General features: G+C 41.1%; 1 protein-coding gene across 1 annotated transcript; it reads left to right on the top strand.

Annotated features, from left to right (window-relative positions):
* The first annotated feature begins 550 nt into the window (after positions 1 to 550).
* Positions 551 to 26,730, top strand: ezh2 (enhancer of zeste 2 polycomb repressive complex 2 subunit). The gene is made up of 19 exons (XM_031304850.2): positions 551 to 961; positions 3,661 to 3,784; positions 6,447 to 6,575; positions 6,695 to 6,814; positions 7,672 to 7,792; positions 7,965 to 8,144; positions 10,418 to 10,523; positions 13,013 to 13,176; positions 14,708 to 14,805; positions 15,506 to 15,767; positions 16,564 to 16,730; positions 17,242 to 17,377; positions 18,962 to 19,087; positions 19,194 to 19,372; positions 21,333 to 21,428; positions 21,817 to 21,898; positions 24,702 to 24,782; positions 24,879 to 24,963; positions 26,067 to 26,730. Exons 2-19 carry the CDS (start codon positions 3,668 to 3,670, stop codon positions 26,125 to 26,127), a joined length of 2,310 nt encoding a protein of 769 aa, XP_031160710.1. The 5' UTR covers positions 551 to 961; positions 3,661 to 3,667; the 3' UTR covers positions 26,128 to 26,730.
* Positions 26,731 to 27,320: the final 590 nt, after the last annotated feature.

The following is a 27,320-nucleotide window of genomic DNA, read 5'->3' as shown; positions in this document are numbered from 1 at the left end:
GTAAATAAAGACAAGAAGGCAAAACAAGACAAGGCAAATTCCATGCAAATGAAAACTTACTTTATGCATGTTTATTTTTTTGCATATGTTTGTTTTTATTGTTTTTATTTTGTCTTTTCTTTGCTATGTTTTGCGGGCATACAATATACCTATGAAAAGAGAATACACAATAGAGCAAAGTACTGCAACAGTCAAGAATATAAATATATAAATATTGCAATAAAAATATGTAAAAGCACCTATGATTGGATGATCTGCCTACCGCGAACTTTAATCAAACTGACACCGACACTGGTGGATAATTAAAGATGAAGACTGCTTGTTAATAATGTAATTGTCAAACAATCTATTTTGTGTTTTTATTTATATTCTGTTGACATTATGAGAGAACAAAGAGAGCCTGTCGGTCCACATGTCCCCGTAGCAGGCCGCCCCGGCGCAGCTCTAAACTCTCATTGGCTAGCACGTTGATACAACCCAAACCAATCACGTGACACCACACTGAGAAGCCGTAACATCGGCTTTTGTGATTGGCCCAAACGTTTGGCGCCTCTTGAATCTGTTGAAGCCGTAGTGGGCGTTGAGTGCGAGCAGTTTGAACCGTAGCGGTGCCGACCGAGGCGGAAACATTGGATTTGGACGAATTGTTTATAGGCAGGCTGAACTTAAACAGCGTAATTCACATCCACAAACACTGTCTTTTATATAGCCGTCTTCAAAGCAGAAGGGACGCCGGCTTTTTCCTTCTGTTTGTCGAGTCTCGCTACGTAAAGCCGGCAAAGTGAATCCCTCCTCCTCCTAAGCTAACCGCTAGCTAGTTAGCCGCCGAGCTAACGTTACAGCTAGCCGAAACACGGAGCCAGCTAACGTTAATCCCCAACCAAAAGGACGATTTTGGCCGGTGTTTTGTCACATCGATCCCAAATCACTCCGTTGAATGAGTACTGAGCCTCCTGTGCAGGTAAGAGGAGCTGTCAGTGCTGTTGTCTTTTTGTTTCCAGCGATTCCGACGGTCTGTCCTCGAGGCTACACTCTTTGTTAACTAACCAACAGTTAGCTTTAGCTTGCCGGTGGTCGCGTGCCAACATTTTGTATCTCTGTCAAAATTCAAGATGTTTTATCCGGTTACACGGGTGCTAACGTGTGGAAAAGCTTATGCTCGGAGGCTCCATTAAAAAGACATTTAGTAGAACATGTAAGGGACATATTCAAATATAATAAAATAAGTAAATAAATAACCAGGAAAATGTTTATTGCCAAGAAAGCAAAGAATATGAAGGGAACAGTTAATATGAAATATATGAAGTAATACAAATATATACATTAAAGACGTATCTACAAAAACAATTGCACATTAAATGACTATGACAGAGTCGATGGGTCAGAATGTATTCCCTCCTAAATAACTTTGTGTGTGTGTGTGTGTGTGTGTGGACTGACGTTAAGGAGGGACAGTGAGAGTGAATTACTGACACTGGCAGTTAAGGGGCACCTTAGTGGGAAGCATGTGACAGCTGTCAGAGAGATGTCAGGATGTTGCCCAGCTTGCTGTGCTATTTGTTTGCCTTGAAAACACATTTCCAGGCATACAAATCGTCTGGAATACTAGTTGATATGCATGTGCATTTCCGCCAATGTGATGGAAAACAGACCCTGTAAGCAGGTTCTAAAAGTAACTTTTTGTCCACCAGCCAAATGACTAGTTAATGTTTAAATTTTAACAGCCACTCAATGGATTATCATTGGTTTTTTTTTGGCTGGTGAGTGAAGCAAATCTACCTGCTGCTTGCATACCAGCATTTGGCTGTTAGATTAGTGCTAATTTTTAACCGTGTCTGTAAGTTATTCTGAGTTAGTTTCTCAAAACAATGACAAGCTTTTCTCTATTTTGTGATACTAATTAGGGCTTGTAACATCGATCTGGATCGATGTATCGATTCAATGATCCACGCTGCAAAGGTAAAATATCAATGCATATCGTCTGTAAGATGCCCTTTGATTTTAGATTTCAATTTTATTTAAGGTATCAAATCATAACAAGAGTTATCTCAAGACACTTAACAGAGTAGGCCTAGACCACACTATAATTTACAAAGACCCAACAACTCCAGTCATTCCCCAAAGAGCAAGCATTTAGTGCGACAGTGGTGAGGAAAAACTCCCTTTTAGGGAGAAACCTCAGGCAGACCCAGGCTCTTGGTGGGCGGTGTCTGACGGTGCCGGTTGGGGGTGTGATGAACAGTGGCAATAATAGTCACAATAAAGATAATGGAACTATGACTAGAAATAGTAGTTGTAGTAGTTCATGGCGTAGCAGGGCATTCCCACTTTATATTTATTTATTTTTATTTAAAAGAGTAGTTTGTTTTTCATTTAAATGTCTGGAAAATCTCAGTAGTACAATTGACAAATCCTATTTTAGTAGCTTTTTTTGAGTTGATATAAATGTAACTGTTGGTGTTAAATGGGCGTTAATGATATTGTCTCATGTCGATCGCAGCAGACCCCTGAGTATGTCATTTGTTTCTTGTGGAATCGATAAATACATCTGCTGGTGGTGGAACTGCAGCCAATCAAAAGCATGATGTTGGTTTCCTTATGTTTAAGACCCACAATCCAGTCAAGATCTATAAGTCCTGGCAAAGACTGAAAATATTAAATGTGTATACCACCTAAAACGAGATCAAGTCATCACCAAGACCACAGTGTATCAAGGCCGAGTCAACACGGAGACTTTGAGAGGTTGAGGCCGAGACAAGACCGAGACTTTGAGGGGTTGAGACCAAGACTTTGAGGGGTTGAGACCGAGACTTTGAGGGGTTGAGACCGAGACTTTGAGGGGTTGAGACCGAGACAAGACCGAGACTTTGAGGGGTTGAGACTGAGACAAGACCGAGACTTTGAGGGGTTGAGACCGAGACTTTGAGGGGTTGAGACCGAGACTTTGAGGGGTTGAGACCAAGACAAGACCGAGACTTTGAGGGGTTGAGACCGAGACTTTGAGGGGTTGAGACTGAGACAAGACCGAGACTTTGAGGGGTTGAGACCGAGACTTTGAGGGGTCGAGACTGAGACAAGACCGAGACTTTGAGGGTTGAGACCGAGACTTTGAGGGGTTGAGACCGAGACTTTGAGGGGTTGAGACCGAGACTTTGAGGGGTTGAGACTGAGACAAGACCGAGACTTTGAGGGGTTGAGACCAAGACAAGACCGAGACTTTGAGGGGTTGAGACCGAGACTTTGAGGGGTTGAGACCGAGACTTTGAGGGGTTGAGACTGAGACAAGACCGAGACTTTGAGGGGTTGAGACCGAGTCAAGACCAAGATGAGACCAGTGCCAGACAGCTAGAACTACTTCTTCTGTCTCCAAGATTCACTTTTTTGGGAGTGCGTGTTAAGGAGGCGGGGAGAGGGGGTTATAAGAAACCTATTTCAAATTAGAAATGAGTCAAGTTATTGGTTGATGGTAACACATGAAGTTAGAGAATGCACAGGCAATTTAGCAATATCTCTGCAGGGGTGAGTTTAAAAAATAAAATCCCAAGTCCTCTTTATCCGAGACGAGACTGAGACCTTCAAAAAGTGGTCTTGAGACCGGTCCTGAGTACTACAACACTGTGTGTAGAATCCTTCACCCTCCCTCTGTTTTTTGTTGTGCAGGTTGATCATGGTGCTGACAGGGAAGCGCTCGGAGAAGGGTCCCGCCTGCTGGAAGAGGAGGGTGAAGTCTGAGTACATGAGGCTTCGGCAGCTCAAACGCTTCAGACGGGCCGACGAGGTCAAGGTTTGTCCACACGCAGACAGACCTTCACTCCACGCAGATATTCATAGAAGCCGGCTAACAGGCTGGCAGAGGAAAAACACTAATTTAATCACATTAAAATGATAGAAACAATAATGGATAATAGTTATCAACAGCCAAAATACTTGTAAGTGCGATTAGCCCTGATATTAAAAATGTTCTGCACAGAAAGGATTGTAAAATTAGAATTAACAACGCTGTAACCTTTGCAGTTTAATACAGATTTTTAAATGTTTAGCCTGTCACTGTTTGACAAAGCGTTGGCCAAAATTAAAGAGAAGTCTGTAAAGGTCAATTTTTTGTTATTCATCTGTCTTAATTCATGAACACATGTTTGCTTTTGAGAATACAAGAGGCTGTTGGTGAGCTTGTCTACTGTTGTCTCCCTGGTTGCATGATGACACAGATACATGCTTCTCTTATGACCTTAACAACAAAAGCCTTGGCTTAACTGAAGAGATAGATGGTAGATAGATAGATGTAACTGCAGCAATCTCTTGCTGCAAGAGGTGAAAACAATCTTCACTAGGGATAGAGCGATACTGGTTTATAATGGCAGATACCGATTATTAGTAGTTAATGAAACGACCAATGTTCAGACATTAAGTCAGACTCAGTGGTGAGTGAAGCCGAAGCAGAGGGACAGACACAGAACTGTAGCTGAGCCAAAGTAGAATGCTTTTTAATTCATTAACTTCATCGGTTATCAGGTAAATTAAATGCTGATACAGATTAGAGGTCAGCCGGTATGGGGGTTTTCATTGGCCGATCTTTAGAAATCAGGGTGATAAATGCTGCCGATTTATTTTGATATGTGCGTGTTTTTAAATCTCTATTTCAAAGATAAAATGTAACACTAATAATTACTTAACATACACAACATTTCTCAGCAAATACATTTAATGAACACTTCACCAATCTGCACTTGTATACTTAAATTAAAAATGTATAATGTAAAAACATATATTGTATTATAATTATAATAATAATAATAATAATAATAATAATAATAATAATAATAATAATAAGAAGAAGAATGTAGGTAGTGTAATGTATATAAAATATATTAAATAAATCAAACAGGTAAGAAGAAAATAAACTTATCAAACTTCTGAGAACACAAATCTGCAAACTTTCATAAATAAAATAAATTAACAATTTTAACAATAGTAGTGCTGCACACAGTAGCAGCCAGAAGCATTTCTTTGTTTTAGGTCTGAAGAAAACACTTGAACACAAAAAAACGGCTTGATATACTCTGATATCGGCCGATTATGTGAAAAATGCAAAAAAAATCGTCCGGCCGATTAATCGGTCGACCTCTAATACAGATAATCTGCAAACTGCCAAAAAAACTTGCCTAATCTTCACTACAGGGTCCCTTAAGTAGCTGCTCTGAAACGTTCAAGCACAAGATCTTCATTATCAGATGATGGCGTTTGCACATGAATAGTAGATGATCACAACTACTGAGCATTTAAAAGACTTCTTGTCCATGTTGGCTTAAGAGTTAAGGCTCATTCTTGACCTTGATTGACGTTCAGCTGAGCTACTGCAGGTGACAATCACTCATGTGGCGGTTTACGTAAACCCATGCACAGTTCTCTTTAATCATGAAAAGCAACAACAGGAAATGTCATGTTTGCATGCCAACGTTGCTTGTGTTCTCGTTTCCTCTTTACGTCAGCAGTGTTTTGTCCCTGTGATGATTTGTTTGTTTTTAGTCATCCTGTTTAGGTGGTTAAAATCACTGAGGACACCTTATAGTTGGATAGGCCGGTGGAGTCCGAAACCCAGTGATTAGATGTATGAGAAATCTTCATATAAATGTACGTGAAATAGGGTTAAATTGTCCACATGGAGAAGAGGTGGTAATCTGCAATCTGGCTGGCAGTCAGCGCTTTTTAGAAGCCTACTTTTATACATCAATAATCAGACATAATGGACACTTAATATGGCAGTAAAGTCATGTTTTTATCACTTACTTTGTGCATTATTATTTTAGTCTTAGACTGAAAGCATCAGAATTAGGGCTCGGTATCGCCACGGATATCCTGAATCGATTCCGATTCACAAAGGCCTGATTTGATTTGATCCATTATCGTGTCTATTAGGGATGTTTCAGTTGAAATACCAATTTTGCTTGGATATGAAGGAGCTTCTCAGACAACAAATGCTGTAAATTGTACAAGAAACCCTCTAACCTGCTGCATTATTAAAAATATTAATAAGAACTAACCCAAAGCAGTTACATAGAGACAGAGAAAGTGCTTTTTTCAGTACAGAGACGGTATATCTAAAGCTAAACATTTGGGGAAATAGCCATGGCAGATTTTTCCCTCGCCAAAATGTCTCCTAACTTTGGAGCGTTATTTAGCATGACATTGATTCCTTCGATCGTATAGTTTAATATGACGCCAATATCTTCACTCTTGCTTTAAAACAGAGCCTCTTAAAAGATCAATCCCTGGATTTTATGACTTGATATCAGATCATTCAACTGAATCGGAAAATCTATTTTTCTTTAAACCCATTCCTAATCGGCATCCTGTCAAGTGGTGGCACATTTTGGCTGCTGGCCGACTGACACGTTGCTTGTCTTTTGTTCTTCGCAGTTAGTTTACATTTCTTTTAACTCTTGCAGAGCATGTTCAACACCAACCGTCAGAAAATCATGGATCGCACTGACATCTTGAACCAGGAGTGGAAGACCAGGAGAATCCAGCCGGTTCACATTATGACGTCTGTCGGCTCTTTAAGAGGAACTCGAGAGGTTGGTGGATTAACGCTGTTCTCAGATGATCTCACATGTACATAAAAGCTTCTGGAAAGGTTTTTTTTTTTTTTTAGCCTGTGTTGTGACTGTACCTTTTCTCTGCCTTTCCTGTCCAGTGCACGGTGGACAGCGGCTTCTCTGAGTACCCCCGGCAGGTCATTCCCCTGAAGACTCTCAACGCCGTGGCCTCAGTCCCGGTCATGTACTCCTGGTCTCCGCTGCAGCAGAACTTCATGGTGTGTATTAACGTTTAACAGCTGCATGTAGTGGAAAACATCGTCTAAAATGTACTTCAGAGGTTTTTTTTGTGCAGAGTTGTAGAAGTCAAACAATTGCATCAGTGGTCGGGACAATCGGTACGGCTACATGCACTTTAATTATCCACTTTTATTCCGAATGTGACAATATTCCGACTTTGGTACGGGTCATGTAAATGTAATGTTTAGATATTCAGAATAAGACCTTTTCCAGAATATAGCCTTTTCAGATTAATGTGTGTGTGTGTGTGTGTGTGTGTGTGTGTGTGTGTGATATATGCCGGTATTATTCTGGTTTTAGAAACATTCTTTAGACATGTCGAGCATACAGCGCATTCAGAATCTGTGTCTCAATCAGGTTTATTACTGCAGTTTGACAGTTTATGGCTTCTTGGCTGTTTACGGCTTACTGTCAGCTCTGAGTGTTGCTATGGTTGCGGTAGGCAAACCAACCAGCCAACAGTTTGCAGGGCTTCAGTAGAGATGCACGGCTTGAAGAAAAGAAGGAGCAACACGGCTACTTTTAAACATTATCAAAGATTTGGATATCAACAGAGCCGATCTTTTCAAGAACCTGGTTGAAGGAATGAAAGAGGGAGGCTCAGTTTGCACGCTCCAACAAGTCTGCCAACGCTAGAAAAATCCTATTTTGCATGGCTGCATGTTATCAGGAATATTAGTGGTATAGTCACAGTCATTAGCCATGAATCCATTGTGAAATAAGGGCAAAAACTGGCGTAATGTGTACATGTAAACATAGTCAGTGTTAACCGCAGCTGTCTGTCTGTGTGTGTGTGTGTGTGTGTGTAATGTTTGTTTTGCATTCTTTGCTTTAGGTGGAGGATGAGACGGTGCTCCATAACATCCCCTACATGGGAGACGAGATCCTGGACCAAGATGGTACTTTCATAGAAGAACTCATCAAGAACTATGATGGCAAAGTCCATGGAGACAGAGGTGAGGGTTAGTCGTAAACAATGCCTGCTGCTTTCCTAAATATTAAGATGAGAACTTCTCATTTTGGTAATGTTCCATCAACAGAAACGACCTGACATGAACCTGAAAACATTAAACATAAACATTATTCTGCTGAGTAAAGGCATTTGATTGAATGTGTTGTGTTTTGCAGAGTGCGGCTTCATCAACGATGAAATATTCGTGGAGCTGGTCAGCGCTCTGTCGCAGTACAGCGACAACGAGGACGATGAGGAGGAGGAAGAGCATGACTTCAAGGTAGAAAAGATGGAGCTGTGTGAGGGCAAGGAGCATCCAGAGGACCCGCGCAAGGATGGGCTCATTAACAATGAGAGTAAGTCTTTTCACTGAGGTACCAGTGATCATCACAGCGTTATCTGTTGACACGGTAACATTCCCTTTGATATCGTAGTTGCAATATCAGTACGAATAGTCACAATACGATCTGCTTTTATCTTGAGTCGATTCCTTCACGATACGTGGGCGCTGATTCTAGAAGTATTGCGATTCTTTCACAAAAACAAAAGCTGAATGATGCACTTCTAGAGACGATATAGCATGAGACAACATTTCTACAAACAGATTGTTTTCTAAGAAGAACGCACATCACACATTTCATTTGTAAAGAAGAACCTAACATGGATTTTCTGCATTTTCGGTACCGTATAAACTATGTATACTTAAATATTTAGGTGAATCATTGGTTACAAAAAAAGACAAATATTGATACTGTGGGAAAGAATTTATTTTAAAAATTGTCACAAAAAAAATAATCACGATTCATACGTGAATCGATTTCTTGTTTTGGGAGAACATACTGAACAAAATTATAAACGCAACACTTTTGTTTTTGCCCCCATTTTTCATGAGCTGAACTCAAAGATCTGAGACTTTTTCTACGTACACAAAAGGCTTATTTCTCTCAAATATTGTTCACAAATCTGTCTAAATCTGTGTTAATGAGCACTTCTCCTTTGCTGAGAAAATCCATCCACCTCATATCAAGATGCTGATTAGACAGCATGGTTATTACACAGGTGTGACTTAGGCTGGCCACAATAAAAGGTCACTCTAAAATGTGCAGAAAACTAGTCAGTATATGGTGTGACCACCATTTGCCTCGTACACGCTAATTAATGAGCAGAAGATGCTGTTTATTTACACACAATATTAATTTTGTCGGGGGGAAAAACTGTATTTAAGTTTCTGAATACCCAAACAGGTGTTTTCACTTATTCTGGCTGATTAAAGCTCTGCTCAGGTTGAAGATTAGGCGGAACTTAGATGGGAATTTATTACATCACAAATCTTTTCTACCAATGAGAATGATAACGCTGTCATTTGTCCCGCCCTAAAAGGTGCAACAAAGCTAACAAGAGACTCAGGAAGAAGTCAAACACTCAGTCTATACCACATGTTTCAAACTCAAGGCCCGGGGGCCAAATTCTGCCCCTCGCAGATGTTAATCCGGCCCGCCTATCAATTTAGGTTCACAATAGATTTTGGCCCACCTAGTTTTTGTTGTTTTTTTTTCAACATTTTGTAGCTTTTGTGAAGTTTTGCCACTTTTTCCGACTGCTTTTTTGGCACCTTTTCCGAAACATTTTTGGCGCCTTTGCGACCTTTTTTTGGCGATTTCTTTTTCTTTTTTTCTATGATGGCTAAGGAACTTTTTTAGGGCTTTATGTCGACCAAACTGTAAGTGAGAAGACTATATCAAACATGCAATAATACAGTCAAAGGATATTAGATTTTTCTTTTAAATACACGTCTGGCCCTTAATCAGTCCCTCTAGAAAAACGTGATTATGCGATCGCATAATTCAATGCATAATCAGCCAAAGTCTGCATATTTATGCGGGGGCCGCATTTTTTTTAAATATGCCGCTCTTTCGCCACACGAATTGCCGATATCTGCAAAAAATATGCGGGGCTTGCATGATTTCATAATCCCCGCATTTTCTTTGCAAAAAAGTCACACATACATCTTAGCAGAAAGTTGAAAAATGTTGCATTTACTTCACACAAGAGCAGCCATTTTCCCCTGTTGCCATGGGAACGTTATGAAGTGACGTAATTACGCGACGTGAACATCATCGAAAAGCTGCAAACCCCGCGATGAAGCCACGATGAAACCGCAGTTTTTGCAAGTTCCCGCAATGTCATTGCATAAATATCCCGCATATTCCATCGCATTTTTTAAGAAAACGTGCCGCATAATCAAGGATTTTTGCCCGCAACAATCACAAAAAACTCGGCATATATAAACACACACACACACACACACACACACATACACACACACACACACACACACACACACAACAGTCCTGGGAAGAGGTCTGATCAGCCTGATAAACTGAAAACACCTGTGTCTGTGATCAGGGCCTTTTTAAAATGATATTACAGCAAGAATTTATGTGATTGTGTGCAGCGCAAAAGACTATTTAGTGGGTAGTTAATTGGCAACTACTTTAGCTCTGTTTGGCCCAGAGGCGACAGAAAATTAGAAACGTAGTTACGTAGGTCACTGAGATTGGCCGGTGGGTTTAAGTAAAAGTGAGTTTTGTGCCCTGATGGAAAGCGCGTTTGCATGTGTCGTCTCCAGGCCGAACCAGCAATGACGGCACCAAGAAGTTTCCCTCTGACAAGATTTTTGAAGCCATCTCCTCCATGTTCCCTGACAAGGGCTCCACTGAGGAGCTCAAAGAAAAGTTAGTGGGTTTGTTTGTATGTGAGAGTGTTAGTGTTGTGACAATAACAGAGGGACACAGTTTATTATATATACTGCAAATATGAGCTGCACCAATATAACAAGTTACTGTACACATGTTTTTGTATATTTACTCTTCATGTTGAATTTATTTTTGTCATACTTGGATTGTTTGTCCATAAATACTAGAATCTCTAGTTATGTTAAAGGCAGTCTACATCACTTCGGGGACTGCTCTGGTGCCGCCGGAAATTCCTGCCACATGTCCTTATTCGGCTGGATGTCCGTCTCCTTCCTCTTTCTCTGTGTTGGCGTTCTAACCTCCGGTGGATTTCTGAGGACTATGGTTAACTGCTCCTCAGATCTCTGCAGGGTAAATCCAGACAGCTAGCTAGACTATCTGTCCAATCTGAGTTTTCGGTTGCACGACTAAAACTACTTTTGAACGTACACCAAAACAAGTTCCTTCCCGAGGCTATTTTGCAGCAGCGCCGTCCGTCCGGCGCTTAGGACCGCCCAAGACGATTGTGATTTGGTTTAAAGAAATGGCAATAAACCAGAGCACGTTTTTCCTCACATCCAGGAATGCTGTGTGGACTAGCCAGACCCTCCGCAGCAGCAGCACTGGGGAGGAAGGTCTGGCCTTACTCCTATTTTGCTTTTCCGTATTTCCTATCATATCTATAATGTTACAATGTCCGATGTTCATGCTGAACGTGGCCAAGCTTCAAATAATGACGTAAACGTGTTTTAAAGAAATCACTGTGAGCAAAAACCTCAGATTTCCAACTGTTCTGAACGCTCCTGTTTCAACAGTTTTTTCTACTCTTGTGTTAAGTCACACAGAGCCAGTTTTTTATGATTGGTCATCTGCTACAGATACAGCAAACCTGTCACGCCCACGAAGCACAGGAACATGCAGCTCTATCCCCCCGGCAACCGCTACTCTCAGCCTGTCTCTACCGCTTAGCGCAGCACGACATTTTAAACTATTAAAGTTGTTGAATGTGTCGTCAAGAAAGTTCTCTTTTGGTTGCGAAGAAAAATTAAGCTTGTTTGGTTTTCCTAAAACAAGAAAGGATGTTCAAAATCTTTTGAAATTCGTCTTTTCTTTAATTTATCTTACAGCCAAAACTTTAAAAATCTTCTTTTTTTTTTTTTTTTGTAAAAAGAAATATATATATATATATATATATTTCTTTTTACAAAAAATATAAAAATAAAATATATATATATTTTAATTTTTATATATTTTGTGTATATATATATATATCAATTTCTTTTTACAAAAAATATAAAAAATAAAATATATATATATATATATATATTAATTTTTATATTTTGTTTATGTAAAAAGAAATTTATATATATATTAAAATTAAAATTTTTAAATATTTTTTTGTAAAAAGAAATGTATTTATATATATATATATATATATAATACATTTCTTTTTACAAAAAAATATTTAAAAATTTTAATTTAATTTTTTTTATATATTATTATTATTTTTTTGTAGTTGGTTTTGTCAATATTGGCCACAAAAGTGCAGCATCGGTCCAACGATCAGGACCTTCTATTCTATTACTAAAGGTGTAAATATTGGTATGTAAGTTAAATCTTAAAGTTGCAGTTTATGAGAATGATGAGCCTATTCTTTTTAGTCCACAAGTAAGCATCATATATACTGTTACGTTTTGATGGAAACCTTTTTGTGTACCTTGTAATAACTCGATTACACACTGCTCGCTACATAACATGCCGTGGAAATATACAAAAAAATCTATTTCACCCTGCCCTGCAGTGTAGTTTCTTTTTTTTATCTTTCTATCATAATATATTTTATATGAACGCTCATATTGAAGTCTCTCTGTTATTGTGACAACAATATAACAAAGTGTGTGTGTGTGTGTGTGTGTGTGCGCGATTGACTGAAAGAATTAGCCGAGTGTGTGTGTGTGAGATCCGAGGCACATATCAGGGTTTCTACATAGCTGTTAAAACCAGTAATGCAGAATGCAAAAAGACAAACCTTTTGCACATTTAACAGGTTCTTTGTTAGTGTGAAACCTCCCTATTTTGTAGGAAAGTGTTTACGACACACAGTTGTGTTTTTATCCTAAAAATAATTGTTCATAAGTCCTTGCAGGAAAGTAAGTCCCTGAAAGTTTCTTGATTCTTTGCCTAATTCAATTGTTAGGAGACGGCAGGTGTTTCCTCTTTACATGGAAGTGAGTCTTGTTTACTCCATTGTGTCCTTTTTCTTCATATGAAGACTCATTATTTACAGAATCTCTGAGATTGAGTTCTCTTTTATTCCACAAGAACAAAAAGAGTTATTATGGGGCTTGTTTGACGGGATGAAGAATGCTGTTGTGACACGTAGATTAATTGTAAACTCAGGTGTATGCATGGGTCATTATTCAGTTCCTGACATCGACTGTAAGCAGCTTTGATTTCTCTGTCTGTCTGTCTGTCTGTCTGTCTGTCAGGTACAAGGAGTTGACGGAGCAGCAGCTGCCCGGCGCGCTGCCCCCTGAGTGCACACCGAACATCGACGGTCCGAACGCCCGCTCCGTGCAGCGCGAACAGAGCCTGCACTCCTTCCACACTCTGTTCTGCAGACGATGCTTCAAATACGACTGCTTCCTGCACCGTTAGTACACGCACGCACGCACTCACTCACTCACTCACTCACTCACTCTAATACTCACTCTCACACACACACACACACACACACGCACTCACTCACTCACTCTAATACTCACTCTCACACACGCACACACACACACACACGCACACACACACGCACTCACTCACTCACTCACTCACTCACTCACTCTAATACTCACTCTCACACACGCACACACACACACACACACACACACACACACACACACTCACTCACTTTAATACTCACTCTCACACACACACACTCACTTACTCGCACACACACTCACTCCCTTTACACTCACTCCCAAACACACACACTCACACACACACACTCACTCACTCACTCACTCACTCACTCACTCACTCACTCACTCTAATACTCACTCTCACACACGCACACACACACACACTCACTCACTCACTCACTCACTCACTCTAATACTCACACACACACACACACACTCACTCCCTTTACACTCACTCCCAAACACACACACACACACACACACACACTCACACTCACTCACTTTAGTACTCACTCTCACACACACACATTCACTTACTCGCACACACACTCACTCACTTTACACTCACTCACTCACTCACTCTAATACTCACTCTCACACACACGCACACACTCACTCACTCACTCACTCACTCTAATACTCACTCTCACACACACACACACTCACTTACTCGCACACACACTCACTCCCTTTACACTCACTCCCAAACACACACACACACACACACACACACACACATTCACTTACTCGCACACACACTCACTCACTTTACACTCACTCCCAAACACACACGCACACACACACTCACACTCACTCACTTTAGTACTCACTCTCACACACACATTCACTTACTCGCACACACACTCACTCACTTTACACTCACTCCCAAACACACACACACACACACACACACACACACACACACACACTCACACACACACTCTCAAACTCATTCTCACACAATTGGCATCTTATTAAAAAATGAAGGATGCAATCCAATATGCTGGATTGGTTTCGGCCAACTGAACTGTACATTTCCCTTAATACGTACTCTTGAACTTACTTTGAACTTTTTGAATTCCCCTTTAGAACACAACACAAAATAAGATTTTACTTGCAAAATGTAATGTGCAAAATAATCCCTTTTCTCGATTATTATATTATTATTATTATATATTTTTGTGATCGTTGGGAGCCCAAATCACGTCTTCAAATTGGATTAATTGCACAGCCCTAGAGCATCCCTATTTAAAAAAGCAGACCACTATAAACAGACGTCAGACTTAACAGACTTCAAAGTCGATTGACTTTTACATGTTTTATTTTTTTGCCCTGCTGAGTCTTTCACCGACTGGAATGAAACGTGTAAAACCCTTTTGAACAGATAGTTTTTGCTTTTAGCATCTTTTTTTAATAGGCTTCCTCTCTGTTATATGTTTTGTTTTAGTGTTCACATCAGACTTTCAACACACGTCTCTTGTCTTTTAGCCTTCCATGCAACTCCAAACACCTATAAGCGCAAGAACTTGGAGAACCAGGTGGACACCAAACCCTGCGGCCTCGACTGCTACATGTACCTGGTACAGGTGAGTCAACGGTCATTCATTCATTCATTCATTAAATATCACAGCAGTGTTAATTGTTGTTCTCCTTCCTCTGTTTCTGTCTTCACTATCTTCACTTCTATCAAACAAATGGGGGGAAAAAACAGCTCTTTTGTTAGGGTTGGGCAAAATGTAATTTTGATTAAATGGTGATTTGCAGTTTTACCGGGCTTTTTCAACATAAAATAAAGCCACGCTGTAGAGCGCCGCTTAATGTGCTCCATGGCTGCAACACAACAAGCGCCTGGAAGTACGGCGGACGCTACGGAAACCAAAACTTGCCCATGTTAAATTTGGAACCGATGTACGGATTCAAAACCAAATTTTCCAACCGATTCCATTGTAATTGTAACTTTTGAAACGTTTCCAAGTTGGTCCCGGTTCTCGATGCCCAATCCTACCCTATACTTCATGTGGATTTTTTTATTTAGTATCTTTTCTTTTATTGTCCATATTATTCATGTGGACTTGTCATTTTATCATCCTGTTTATGATGTATGTGTATGTTGTGTGTGATGTCTTTAAGCTACTGGGACCTTGAATTTCCCCTTTGGGGATCAATAAAGTATCTTTCTCTCTCTACCTTTTTATATATTCAACTGAAGAATAACTTGATAAGATATTCGCTTCACCGGCTACTTTCCCATCAGTGTGTCACTGTTGTCTTGCTGTGATTACTCAGGATGGGATAGTGAGCGAGTACCCCGCAGGCGTAGTTGCCGAGCGGGCCAAGACGCCCTCCAAGCGCACGGTGGGCCGTCGCCGCGGACGAATGCCGAACAGCAACAGCCGACCCAGCACGCCATCTGTTTCCTCGGAAACCAAAGACACAGACAGCGACCGCGAGGGCAGCAAAGAAGACGACAGAGACAACGACAAAGATGACGACAAAGACGACGACAAAGACTACGACGACAAAAAGGATGAAAACACCAGCAGCTCAGGTACAAACTCTCGCTTGTTATATAAAGTAATAAAGAAGCTGCCATTAAAGTTCTGTACTTCTTTGGCTAGAAATATCTCAGTATGTCCCTTGGAAAACCCAACTTCAGTGTTTTTAAGACTTTTTTTTAAAGGCTACAACCAACAAGAATGTCTCTAAAGGCTCTGACACACCAACCCGACGGCCGACCGCCAGCAGAAAAGTCAGTCGGGCTGACAGCCCCCCCGAGTTGGTCCAAAAAGTGCATCGGAACACACCAAAGCGACATCGACTTGAGCGTACGTCCAGCGCTCGCGCAAGACGTAATACGTCTCCATAACAGCAGGCGGCGCTAATCTGTATTGTCGCCCAAAAAATGAAAAACGCATCACGTGGGTCTGGCTGCTCCCGGATTTTACAACCAAGCATAATGGCGGGTCTTTCGTAATACGATCTCATATTTTACGAAGATAGTTCACCGAAACGTGTTTCTGAAAACATAGAAATAGAAATAGGCCAAACAACAAAGCCTGACTTTATTTTTTAAACTTAAACAAACAATCCTGATATAGATACTACAGTACTTCCTTATTTTATGAATGGAGCGTTAGACAACTTGTAGCAGCCACTGTGTCTGTGAACTTCCTGAAAACTTTGCAAGTATTCTCCTCAGAGCAGGGACGTTTTTGCAACCTGAGGCAAAATTTAGTCACTGGTTCCTTTCATCAACAACACAGATTTAGTTCCCTAGTTCCTCATAAGTTCGTTGGTTTCCGGAGAAAGTTCCTTCCTTAAAAATTGTGTTTGTGTGTGTGCAGAGGGAAACTCGCGGTGTCAGACTCCAGTGAAGATGAAGCTGACTGGTGAGGCTGAAGCGGTGGAGTGGAGCGGCGCCGAAGCCTCTCTCTTCAGGGTTCTCATCGGGACATACTACGACAACTTCTGCGCCATCGCACGGCTCATAGGCACCAAGACCTGCCGACAGGTGAGCATCTAGTTTGCCTCCTGCTAGCAGCTTAGTTCACAGGTTGTTCTAAACACGGGAGAAGCAAAAAAGAGTTTACATTTTGGTTCAACAGCTATCAAAGAGTCACTTGCCAAACTGACTCAGAGACGTCCTTAGAAGAAAAGATTTAAGTTTCTCTTAAAACTAAAAACATAATGCACTTGTATCTAATCTTACAGCAAAACAAAGTATGTAAGGAAAAGTTCTTGAAGGACACTAAAGTCTAAAATGTTTAGTGCTGCAATATATGATTATTTTCAGTTAATCTGTGGATTATTTTCCAAATTAATGGATGAATTGTTTGTGGATCAGTGTTTCCCAAAAAGCCCAAGATGACGTCCTCAAATGTCTCGTTTTGTCCACAACTCAAAGATATTCAGTTCACTGTCCCAGAGGAGAGAAGAAACTAGAACATATTCACATTTAACAAGCTGACATCACACAAGTTTTTTACTTTTTCTAAAACGTTATCTCAACTGTGGTTCTGCAGGTTTACGAGTTCAGGGTGAAGGAGTCGAGCATCATCGCTCGGGCTCCTGCTGAAGACGAAGACACACCGCCCAGAAAGAAGAAGAGGAAACACAGACTCTGGGCCACTCACTGCAGGAAGATCCAGCTGAAGAAAGGTCAGAGGTCACTTCAACACTACCGTTTGCAAAAGGAAACGGAAAAGTAGAGGCGTTTTTTAATGTGGACCATCCAAAAAAAAGGACCCAAATGTGTTTTTTTACTATCGGTTCGTACACAGGTTTGGATTAAAGCGCATGAAATTACAGAGACTCAGGACCCTATCCTGCACCCGACGCAGCGCAAAGCCCGACGCAAGTGTCTTTGCTAGTTTAAGACCAACGCAGTTGTCAGTTCCCCGTCCAGCGCCCACGTCGTTTAAATAGCAAATGCACCTGCACCCATCTGTGGCCCATGGGCGTGCTGGTCTTACAGGGAGGTGTGTTCAGGTGCATTCTGGGCGTGCTGGTCTTACAGGGAGGTGTGTTCAGGTGCATTCTGGGCGTGCTGGTCTTACAGGGAGGTGTGTTCAGGTGCATTCTGGGCGTGCTGGTCTTACAGGGAGGTGTGTTCAGGTGCATTTTGGGCGTGCTGGTCTTACAGGGAGGTGTGTTCAGGTGCATTCTGGGCGTATTGCTATCTTGAGGCAGCAGGAAGTGATCGCGCCATTGACCAACAAAAACCTGGTCTAAAGTCAATAACGCAGCATTTCATTGTTATTTTAACAGAGCATTAGTAAAATGCTCCTAGACTCGTGCACAGCGTGCACACTATGCTTGTTACACACACAGGGACGCACAGCAGCACACACACATGCAGAAGATTACAAATAAAAATATTACGGTGCAAATCCTCCATCATAATAGCAATGCTCCAAGGTCCAAACGCGCCTGGCTTTTAAAGGGAATGGGAGATGATCTCTGATTGGTTGATTGCATGTTACGCCCAAAACACCCCTCTGATTAATGAAGACACTAAGTACAACCCTTTTAGAACCATGCGCCCGGCACACAGACCCTTTATTCCGCCGTCAAACTAGCAAAAGTGGATTTGGACACGCCCTCAACACACCTGCACCAGGCGCTTAGATCGTTAAAATAGGGCCCTTAAAGTCTAAAGCCGTGGTAGAGGAACTGTGAGACTGTAATGCTTGTTACATATCAGATAGGAAACATTTACTTACTTTACTTAAATTGATTTATAACAAAAAAATATCCAGTTGTATCAGATTCGATCAGAACCTAAATTAAATCTGAGCTGAAACGTATTGGATTAACTTTGTGAAAAATGGAAAATGTGTCCTGTTGGTGGCGCAAGATGAGAAGTTCTTACAGTCATCCAATAGTTTGAGATTTTTGACTCCATCAGCCTCCACGTGGCTGAAAACATGTCAAACATTTTAGCCTCTGGGATTTTTTTACACTTCCGAATCAGAATTGGAAAAACGTTTTATTGCCCATGTAACACTTACAAGGAATTTGCGTTGGTGGTTGGTGCATACATACATAAACAAACAAACATATTGAACATTATTATATAATAAACGATAAATACAGAAACAAATATATACACGATAGCTGTATAAGTTAGGGAAAAAGAGGCTGAATTGGGAAACAGAAATAAACGGGCAGGTAATGACTAAATAAATGATTAAAGCTACAGGAAACCAGTTTGACCGCTGCGTTTCTTCTGATCCCTTACAGATGGCTCGTCCAATCACGTGTATAATTACCAGCCATGTGACCACCCACGGCAGCCCTGTGACTCCTCATGTCCCTGCGTCACCGCTCAAAACTTCTGCGAGAAGTTTTGCCAGTGCAGCTCTGAATGTAAGAACACACACACACACACACCCACACGCACACTTCTGACTGACGCAGCGTCTATTCCTGCTGAAATGAAAGTTAACTTTGCTCTTCTGCTGTGTGGCTGCAGGTCAGAACCGTTTCCCGGGTTGTCGGTGCAAAGCTCAGTGTAACACCAAGCAGTGCCCCTGCTACCTGGCCGTGAGGGAGTGTGACCCCGACCTCTGCCTGACCTGCGGCGCCGCAGACCACTGGGACAGCAAGAACGTGTCCTGCAAGAACTGCTCCATCCAGAGAGGCGCCAAGAAGGTTTTTGATTCATTCCAGACCTTTAATCACACTTTAAAACACTTTAAATCACACTTTCATACAACACAAAAGTTGTTGGAGCCCAAACAATGCACAGATATTTCTTAAGGCTGCTTTATGCTTCTGCTTGGAATCGATAGCGTACCCCCGCAGACCCCTCTGCATCGACGAGAACCCCCCTCCGAGCCTCCGCCGTAGCTCGACGTGCACCTCCAAAAATGTGTAACTTCACGTCGAGGCGACGCAGACTGAAAGGACTGTGATTGGTCAACTGGTCCTGTGTGTTGATGGTCGGTGTTTCAAGCAGCCTACTGTGGGGAGTAGCTAGTTCACTGACATCAGCTTTGCAAATAAACTCATATTTTGGTTACAATGACGGGGTTATCCATTTGTAAAGTGTCTATATGTCAGTAACGTTTTTAAATTAGCACTTCGCCAGCAAGCAGTACTTTGTGGGCAGCTGTGCTAAAGTTTGCTTGCTAACATAACATAAACTGGCTCTCTCTTTCGCTCGGCATTATCGGAAATCGAGACTGACCCTCCGGAAACCACACACCTCCTAGCGTTCTGGCGGTGAAATGCACCGCGATGCAAAGAAAACGCGCTCGGAGTTGATGCAGAAGCATAAAACAGCCTTTACTTACAACACTTTGAACTTGAATTTCCCGAACACAACCATGTGTTCAGTAGAAAAAAATCCAATGCGAACACTACTGTTGAAAAGTTATGAATCGGCTGTTTTATTGATGTTCTTCTTTCCTTCAACAATAACTACGGAAACCGCAACAAACTAAACAAACTGGTGAAAACACTGGATTAAATAGCAACGTGTTCCTGTTTATATCTGCACATATTTTGATGCTAATGGTTTCTTTAACGAACGACTGCTGATTTCTTCTCTCCTTAGGCCGGTTACACACTGGATGCGTCGCGCGAGCGTGTCAGCCGTGTGGCGTGTCCGTTTATATTTCAGCTCTCATGTTAACAGGTTAGAGTTTACACACTGCCTGCGTGAGACGCGTGCCTGCTAGAAATAGAACCGACGCCTATTTTTCACGCGAGACGCGAGCGTGTTGGAAGCGTTTCCAGGCAAAATAGAATAGGAAAAGATGTTTATATGTCATTTAGACACGAATGCATATTAATAAATGACATCTTGATGTTTGGAAGTCTCGAGGTTTTGACATCAATGTAGATATAAATGTAATAAAAATTTTCAGAGAAAAGATTTTCAAATATAGCACCGGTCATACAGAACGAAATATTCAAAATGTAACGTATTTTGCAGTCAATACTGTCGACGTTGACTTGCTTTAATCAGATCAGTAGCTATATATTTATGTTTAACAACTCTCTCCCCATACGTGGAACAAGCCTAAATATAAAGGGTAGAATAGGCTACAATAACAACGTAGTGTGTGTTCTGAGTGACGGTCCAACATCAGAGAGGCTCTATAGGCTCTTTACAGCTACACTAAGTTGTTATAAACAGACAGCCCACTTACCCATTTTTCAGAGTTTGAATGTGTGGGCGCTATGTCCCGAGATCAGCTCTCCCTGTACCTAGCAGCAGGAGCAGCGCCGCGTCAGACACGCTTCTGGTGTGTAGGACACAGAAAAATCCACGCAGCGAGGCATCCAGTGTGTAACCGGCCTTATTCAACTTTTTGAGAGGGATCTTTGTCTCTTTCTGCGCTTTCAGTTGTCAACAGTTGTCTGTTTGAACCATTGTACAGCGTTTTGTTCTCTGTGTACAAAACTAAATAGCATATTTGTAAAGTGGACTGTCTACAAGCTAAAAGCATCAAAGAGCTTCAGACATGTAGAGTCGTCCTCTCAGACATCTGACCGACACAATCAGGCTTTGTGGCAGGAGATTGCAAACTTTTCAACAGTAGTGTATCTTTGTTTTTATCACAAGCTCAAACAGCCCACTCTGACGTTCCTCTCTGTCTCTCAGCATCTGCTGCTGGCTCCTTCAGACGTGGCAGGTTGGGGCATCTTCATCAAAGAGCCGGTCCAGAAAAACGAGTTTATATCGGAGTACTGTGGAGAGGTAGGACTTCACTGTCTGTGTGTTTTTACTGATGGGTCTTGTTGTGGCTTCACATTCATTAGCGTAATCTGTACAGATATACAAATGCACCATTTTAGAGTCTAGTTTTCTTTAAACGATTGATTGTATCTAGTAGCTGCATTTTCACGCACACTTTTGAAAGGAAGAAATGGAAAGATGGACAATTCAGCAGGACTTAAAGACTAAAGATAAATGGAGGCAAAACACTTCAAACAAACACGTTTATTAAATAGTGCCCACAGTGTGATGCAAAGAAATGGAAAAATGGAAGCAATTAAAGCTGAGAAACCAAGTCTAATCTTCCTAAATGACCTCTTCAACTGCAGAAAAAGTATTCCATTTAAATGTGTAATGTTCTTATTTGCAGATAATCTCTCAGGATGAAGCCGATCGCAGAGGGAAGGTCTACGACAAATACATGTGCAGCTTCCTCTTCAACCTTAACAACGGTATAACGCGCACGGACACACACGGACACACACTCACTCTCACACACGGACACACACTCACTCTCACACACGGACACAGATGCACAGCCTGATTGTGGGCTTTTTTCATTGAGCTTCCAGGTCTGGTTTTATTTATTTATTTATTCATTCATGTTTCAAGATATTGTAAATTTGAGAAGTTTGAGAAACCCTTAAAGTGCCCATATTATGAAAAAAATCACTTTTTCTGGGATTTGGGGTGTTCTTTTGTGTCTCTGGTGCTTCCACACACATACAAACTTTGAAAAAAATCCATCCATGCTGTTTAGAGTGAGATACGGTTTCTGAATGTGTCCTGCCTTCAGTCTCTGGGTGAGCTGTTCAAAATCGGCACGGCTTGTGACGTCACAAGCCGAAACGAGCAGGCTAACCGCAACCATTAGCTCGTAGCGTTAGCATGCTAACGCTAATGCTAACGCTAGCATGCTAACGCTAGCATGCTACCTTGTTCTCAATAGCAAAGCACTGCTACAACACACACAAGTTCACCATAATCTACAAAAGAACTACTTCCATGTGCGCCCTCATTTAGAAGTCTCCCAGCTAATCCTGCCTTGTAACTGACCAAAATTGTAGAAGCAGCCTTTCTTTTACTGTCTATGGAGCTAGCTAGCTGACATGAGCTACATCTGAGCTACTGCACATGTGCAAGTGCAATCAAAGATAGTACAGAAGAAGAAAAGAGGTCTCACTCTGTAGCTAAAACAGAGACCAGCTGAAAAGAGGATCTGCAGCAGTGAGAGAGAGCGGTGCAGTACAACAAAAATATGGTGTTTTTTGAAAATTAAACCATGTAAACCTATTCTGGTACAACCTTAAAATACAATTATGAACCTGAAAATGAGCAGAATATGGCTGCTTTAACAGACCGTTTGCCCGGGGGAAAGTAAAACGCTGCATCAGGCAAGTTACTATAACAACTCAGTTACTCTTTGGGGCATCATCGTATCATAAATGACGTTATCGTTCTGTTGCCAGAGAACGCTTGTTGAATGATTTTGATTTGAATGTTGGCCGATCAAGAATTGAGTTGAGGCTTTTGGCAGGACATTTTCTGTTGTTTATTTCGACATTTGACACTTTTTTTTCTGCGTTTTACCAGCATTTTTTAGTATGTTTTTTGACACTTTTGGTGTTTGTTTGTTTTTTTTTTTTTTTTTTTTTTTTTTACGTTTTAAAAACCGTGGTGATGGCGCAGTGGATATGACACATGCCTTTGGTGTGAGAGATCCAGGTTCAATTCCCACTGTGATACATCAACCAATGTGTCCCTGAGCAAGACACCTAACCCCTAGTTGCTCCAGAGGTGTGCGACCTCTGATATACATATATAGCAATTGTAAGTCGCTTTGGATAAAAGCGTCAGCTAAATGACATGTAATGTAAAAAAAACTAGTTGTATACTGGCCAGTAAAAATTGGCTTCGGGCAAGTAGAATGTTTTTATTTACCGTATTTTTCGGACTATAAGTCGCTCCGGAGTATAAGTCGCATCAGTCAAAAAATGCGTCATGAAGAGGAAAAAAACATATAAGTCGCACTGGACTATAAGTCGCATTTATTTAGAAATTGATTTCACAAAATCCAAGATCAAGAACAGACATTTAATCTGGAAAGGCAAGTTATTCAACTACACAACAGCACACAGAACAAGGGGCTGAATACGGTAGGTGTCCGGTATGTTAACGTAACACATTAACAGTTATTCAACTATACAACAGAATACAGAACAACTACCAGGGCGTGGAGACGTAACTGCACCGTTGACGTGCATCTACATCTGTGGACTTGTTCCTCCAGCTCTGGCCATCTTGCTTTCAGCGCGCGACTAGCTTTCTTTGTTTCCTTCATTGCAGTAAGAGTCACCTTTTCGCCAGTCCCTCACAAGTTTCTCTCTCACTCCAAACTTTCTTTCTGCTGCTCGATTACCGTTTTCGGCTGCATATTTTACTACCTGCAGTCACCTGCAGTTTCTTTTCTTTCTCAGTTGTCTTTAGGAGCAGCATATAGTTGTCAGAAGCCTAGAGCGCCCTCTGGCGGCTTTAGACGGTAATGTTTTCAGCATGAAATAACATTTAAAAACGTGAAATTATAAATATTTTTATATATAAGTCGCACCTGACTATAAGTCGCAGGACCAGCCAAAGTATGAAAAAAAGTGCGACTTATAGTAGAAAATACGGTACTTGCCCAACCGGACAAGTGAGAAAAAAAACTTTGAACTAGGTCTGCACGATTAATAGTTATAAAATCGCGATCTCGATTCACACTGTTCACGATTTCATTTTTAAATAACTTCATTTCATTTCATTTTACGAGCCGACTGCATCACAAACGCTACTACTTTCTTCTATGAGTTTTAAACATAGACTGTATAAAAAAGGTTTTAAAGAGCTCCCAAACGCTGCAGTGCTCTCCCTTCTCTTCATTGAAGCCTCTGTGTTTACAGGCTCGTGGTGATGCGCAATGTGCTATAGGTGCCAAAAAACATCTATGTTTGGTACGGCCAATTTGTTTTGTTTTGTCGTGATTCATGTGTGCAATAAACATTACACTTTGTGAGAAAATAATCGTGGCAGAGAATCAGGATATCAATTCTAAGCTAAAAAATCGTGATTCATATTTTCCCCCGAATCGTGCAGGCCTACTTTGAACCCTGTGGAGTACAAATAAGTTTGGACATTTGGTTTCGTGCTACCATGAAACATCGAGAGTATGTCCCTCTAACAACACAAGTGTTGAAAAGTGTTTTTTTTCTTCTCCAGACTTTGTTGTTGATGCCACGAGGAAAGGCAACAAGATCCGCTTTGCCAACCATTCTGTCAACCCCAACTGCTATGCAAAAGGTAAGAAGATGAGCTGAAACTTTATGAAAAACGTGTATAAACACACGGATGTTTATACTCCTGTTGAGCTGTGGCTAACTTGTGTGTTCTCTGCAGTGATGATGGTAAACGGGGATCACAGGATAGGAATCTTTGCTAAGAGAGCCATCCAGACTGGAGAGGAACTCTTCTTTGACTACAGGTAACTACAAAACTATTTACAACAAATTAATCAATAATGTTTCACTTTTTGGCACACATCTGGACTTTAAGCTGCTTTTTTAGTTGGAATAATTCCCAGTATTCAATATAGCAGAACATTTATTTTCAATCAACAATAAAAACAAGAAATGAACGCACTAAAACCTCGGTTAAGTTCGGTTTGGCGTAGTTGTATTCAAATATCCAGTTAGCTTTTAGCACTGACTCAATGTAGGGCTGTACTGAGCATCTGTAGCTTTTTTTAAAAATACTTAATTTTGCGATTCCGTCCATGTTTGTGGTATCACTAAAACGATTATTGCTTCCATCAGTCTTGGATGTCAAAAAAGACATTTAACTTTTCTGGAGGAAACTAGGGTTGCACGATATTGACAAAATGTGATATTGTGATATCAATATTAATTTCAATATTTTTAAACATATGTAAAATTACAAAAGTTACGGGAAAACTCAAAATAGATTCATAACAAATTAAACAAGTTTTCTAACAACACAAGGATTATTTCTACTGACAGTCATATTGGACTGGTCCAACATGAATATATAAATAAGGACCATGTCTACAGAACAGGACATGTTCTACTGGTTGGACAGTATAAATATATAAATAAGGACCATGTCTACAGGACAGGACATGTTCTACTGGTTGGACAGTATAAATATATAAATAAAGAGAACAGGACACAACTTTTCTTTCTCTTCTCTGATTCGTTCCGTTTAGTTGTCTCTATCTATTTCTTCACTCACACTGTCACTCTGTCGAAATATGCACACACGTGGTACGCTCCATAGGGTTTGTCACGTAGTGGACCCGTGCGCTGACGTGCACTAACATGTGCAAGTGGCACGGTAACCACGGTAACTGGCCGATGAAACGTGATCATTATAGCGTTTCAAGCTCTAAATCAAACACAACTAAGCCACACGGCCAACGGACGGGACGCAGCGCTCCACAAAATAAACAAAATATTGCATACTTATTGTGACACTTTCGATATATTGCGATAACGATATTGAGTCGATATATCTTGCACCTCTAGAGGAAACCCTGCTAACGTGTGTGTGTGTGTGTGTGTGTGGCAGGTACAGCCAGGCTGACGCTCTGAAGTACGTCGGGATCGAGCGGGAGATGGAGCTCGCCTGACTCGGACTTCTACCTCCTGTGGATCAACGACACAAAGGCCTTACACTCAAACACAAACAAACACACCGTCACTTCAGGAAACCCCGATGACTTGTCAAAATGTTTAAAAGCTTCAGGAAAACTGGGAATATTTGAAGCTGAATTTTGATGCCATTTAGTTGTTTTTTGTCACCTTGATCTTTTTTTTTTTTTTAAGTACTTTTCAGATCTGTTTCTGTTTTGTCTTGTGATTTTTCTCCTTGTCAACAAATCTTCCTCTTCTGTAAATCTTTCCTCAGCTGGAAGTGCACATCACCGACAAACTGACTCTCGTTTGTGTCGTTAAATAGGAGACGAACCAACGACCGTTTGTTTAAAAACTAGCTTTTCAATTCATGCTTCAGGGACCAAAATCCTCCACCAGCCGCTTTCACACACGACCGTCTGGACTGTGTGTGTGTACCGTGCGCCACATGTGGGTCCGTTGTCGTGTTGTGTTTTTAAACTGTGTGAATTGAATCAGCCGCACTCTCCTCCGAGTGCCAGATCACTGTCTGTCTGTAAAACAGGGAGGCCGTTCACAAAGCAGCGTCACACCACAACCAACACAGATTTGGTTTCCAAGCCGTCTTTGGTAGCTCCTGTGTGTGAGATCGGAGGGATATTGCCACTGTCGGCCACCTGTGCCTGATGCCTGGTGGGTCATCGGGGTCAGCAGCTCAGTCACGAAAATCTGGATTGGCGCCTCGATGCTCTTTCATGTTTCTGTTGATGGATTGAACATAGAGCCGTTTTCTGGGACCTTGGCAAAGCGCTTGTGTGTTGTATAATTCCTGGCCTGCCATTCACGGATGGTCATTTTTGGCATTTGGTTTCCAAGCCGTCTTTGGTAGTTCTGCGTGTGAGATCGGAGGGATGTTGCCATACAGTCGAGTTTTGATACATACGTACATTCGCCGTTATTAAACAAGTTGGAGCTGAAAGGATTCGGCAATTAAGTTCATCAGCAACAATTCAGATTTGATTATTACTTAAGTCAAACATTCACTGGTTGCAGGGATTTTCTACCTTTTTTATAGACTAAAACATTTAAGAATAATGCAGATTAATCAGTTATTAAAACCATTACTAGTTGCAGCCCAAGACTTTTTTTCTGGAAGATTTATTGAGAACAAACAATGTTTTATACTAAAGCATATTCTGGAGTTTGTATC

The sequence above is a fragment of the Sander lucioperca genome, chromosome 23 (genome assembly GCF_008315115.2).
Source record: "Sander lucioperca isolate FBNREF2018 chromosome 23, SLUC_FBN_1.2, whole genome shotgun sequence".
NCBI lineage: Eukaryota > Metazoa > Chordata > Actinopteri > Perciformes > Percidae > Sander > Sander lucioperca.
Note: the sequence above shows the minus strand (reverse complement) of the source record. Positions and strands in the feature narration are given on the sequence as shown.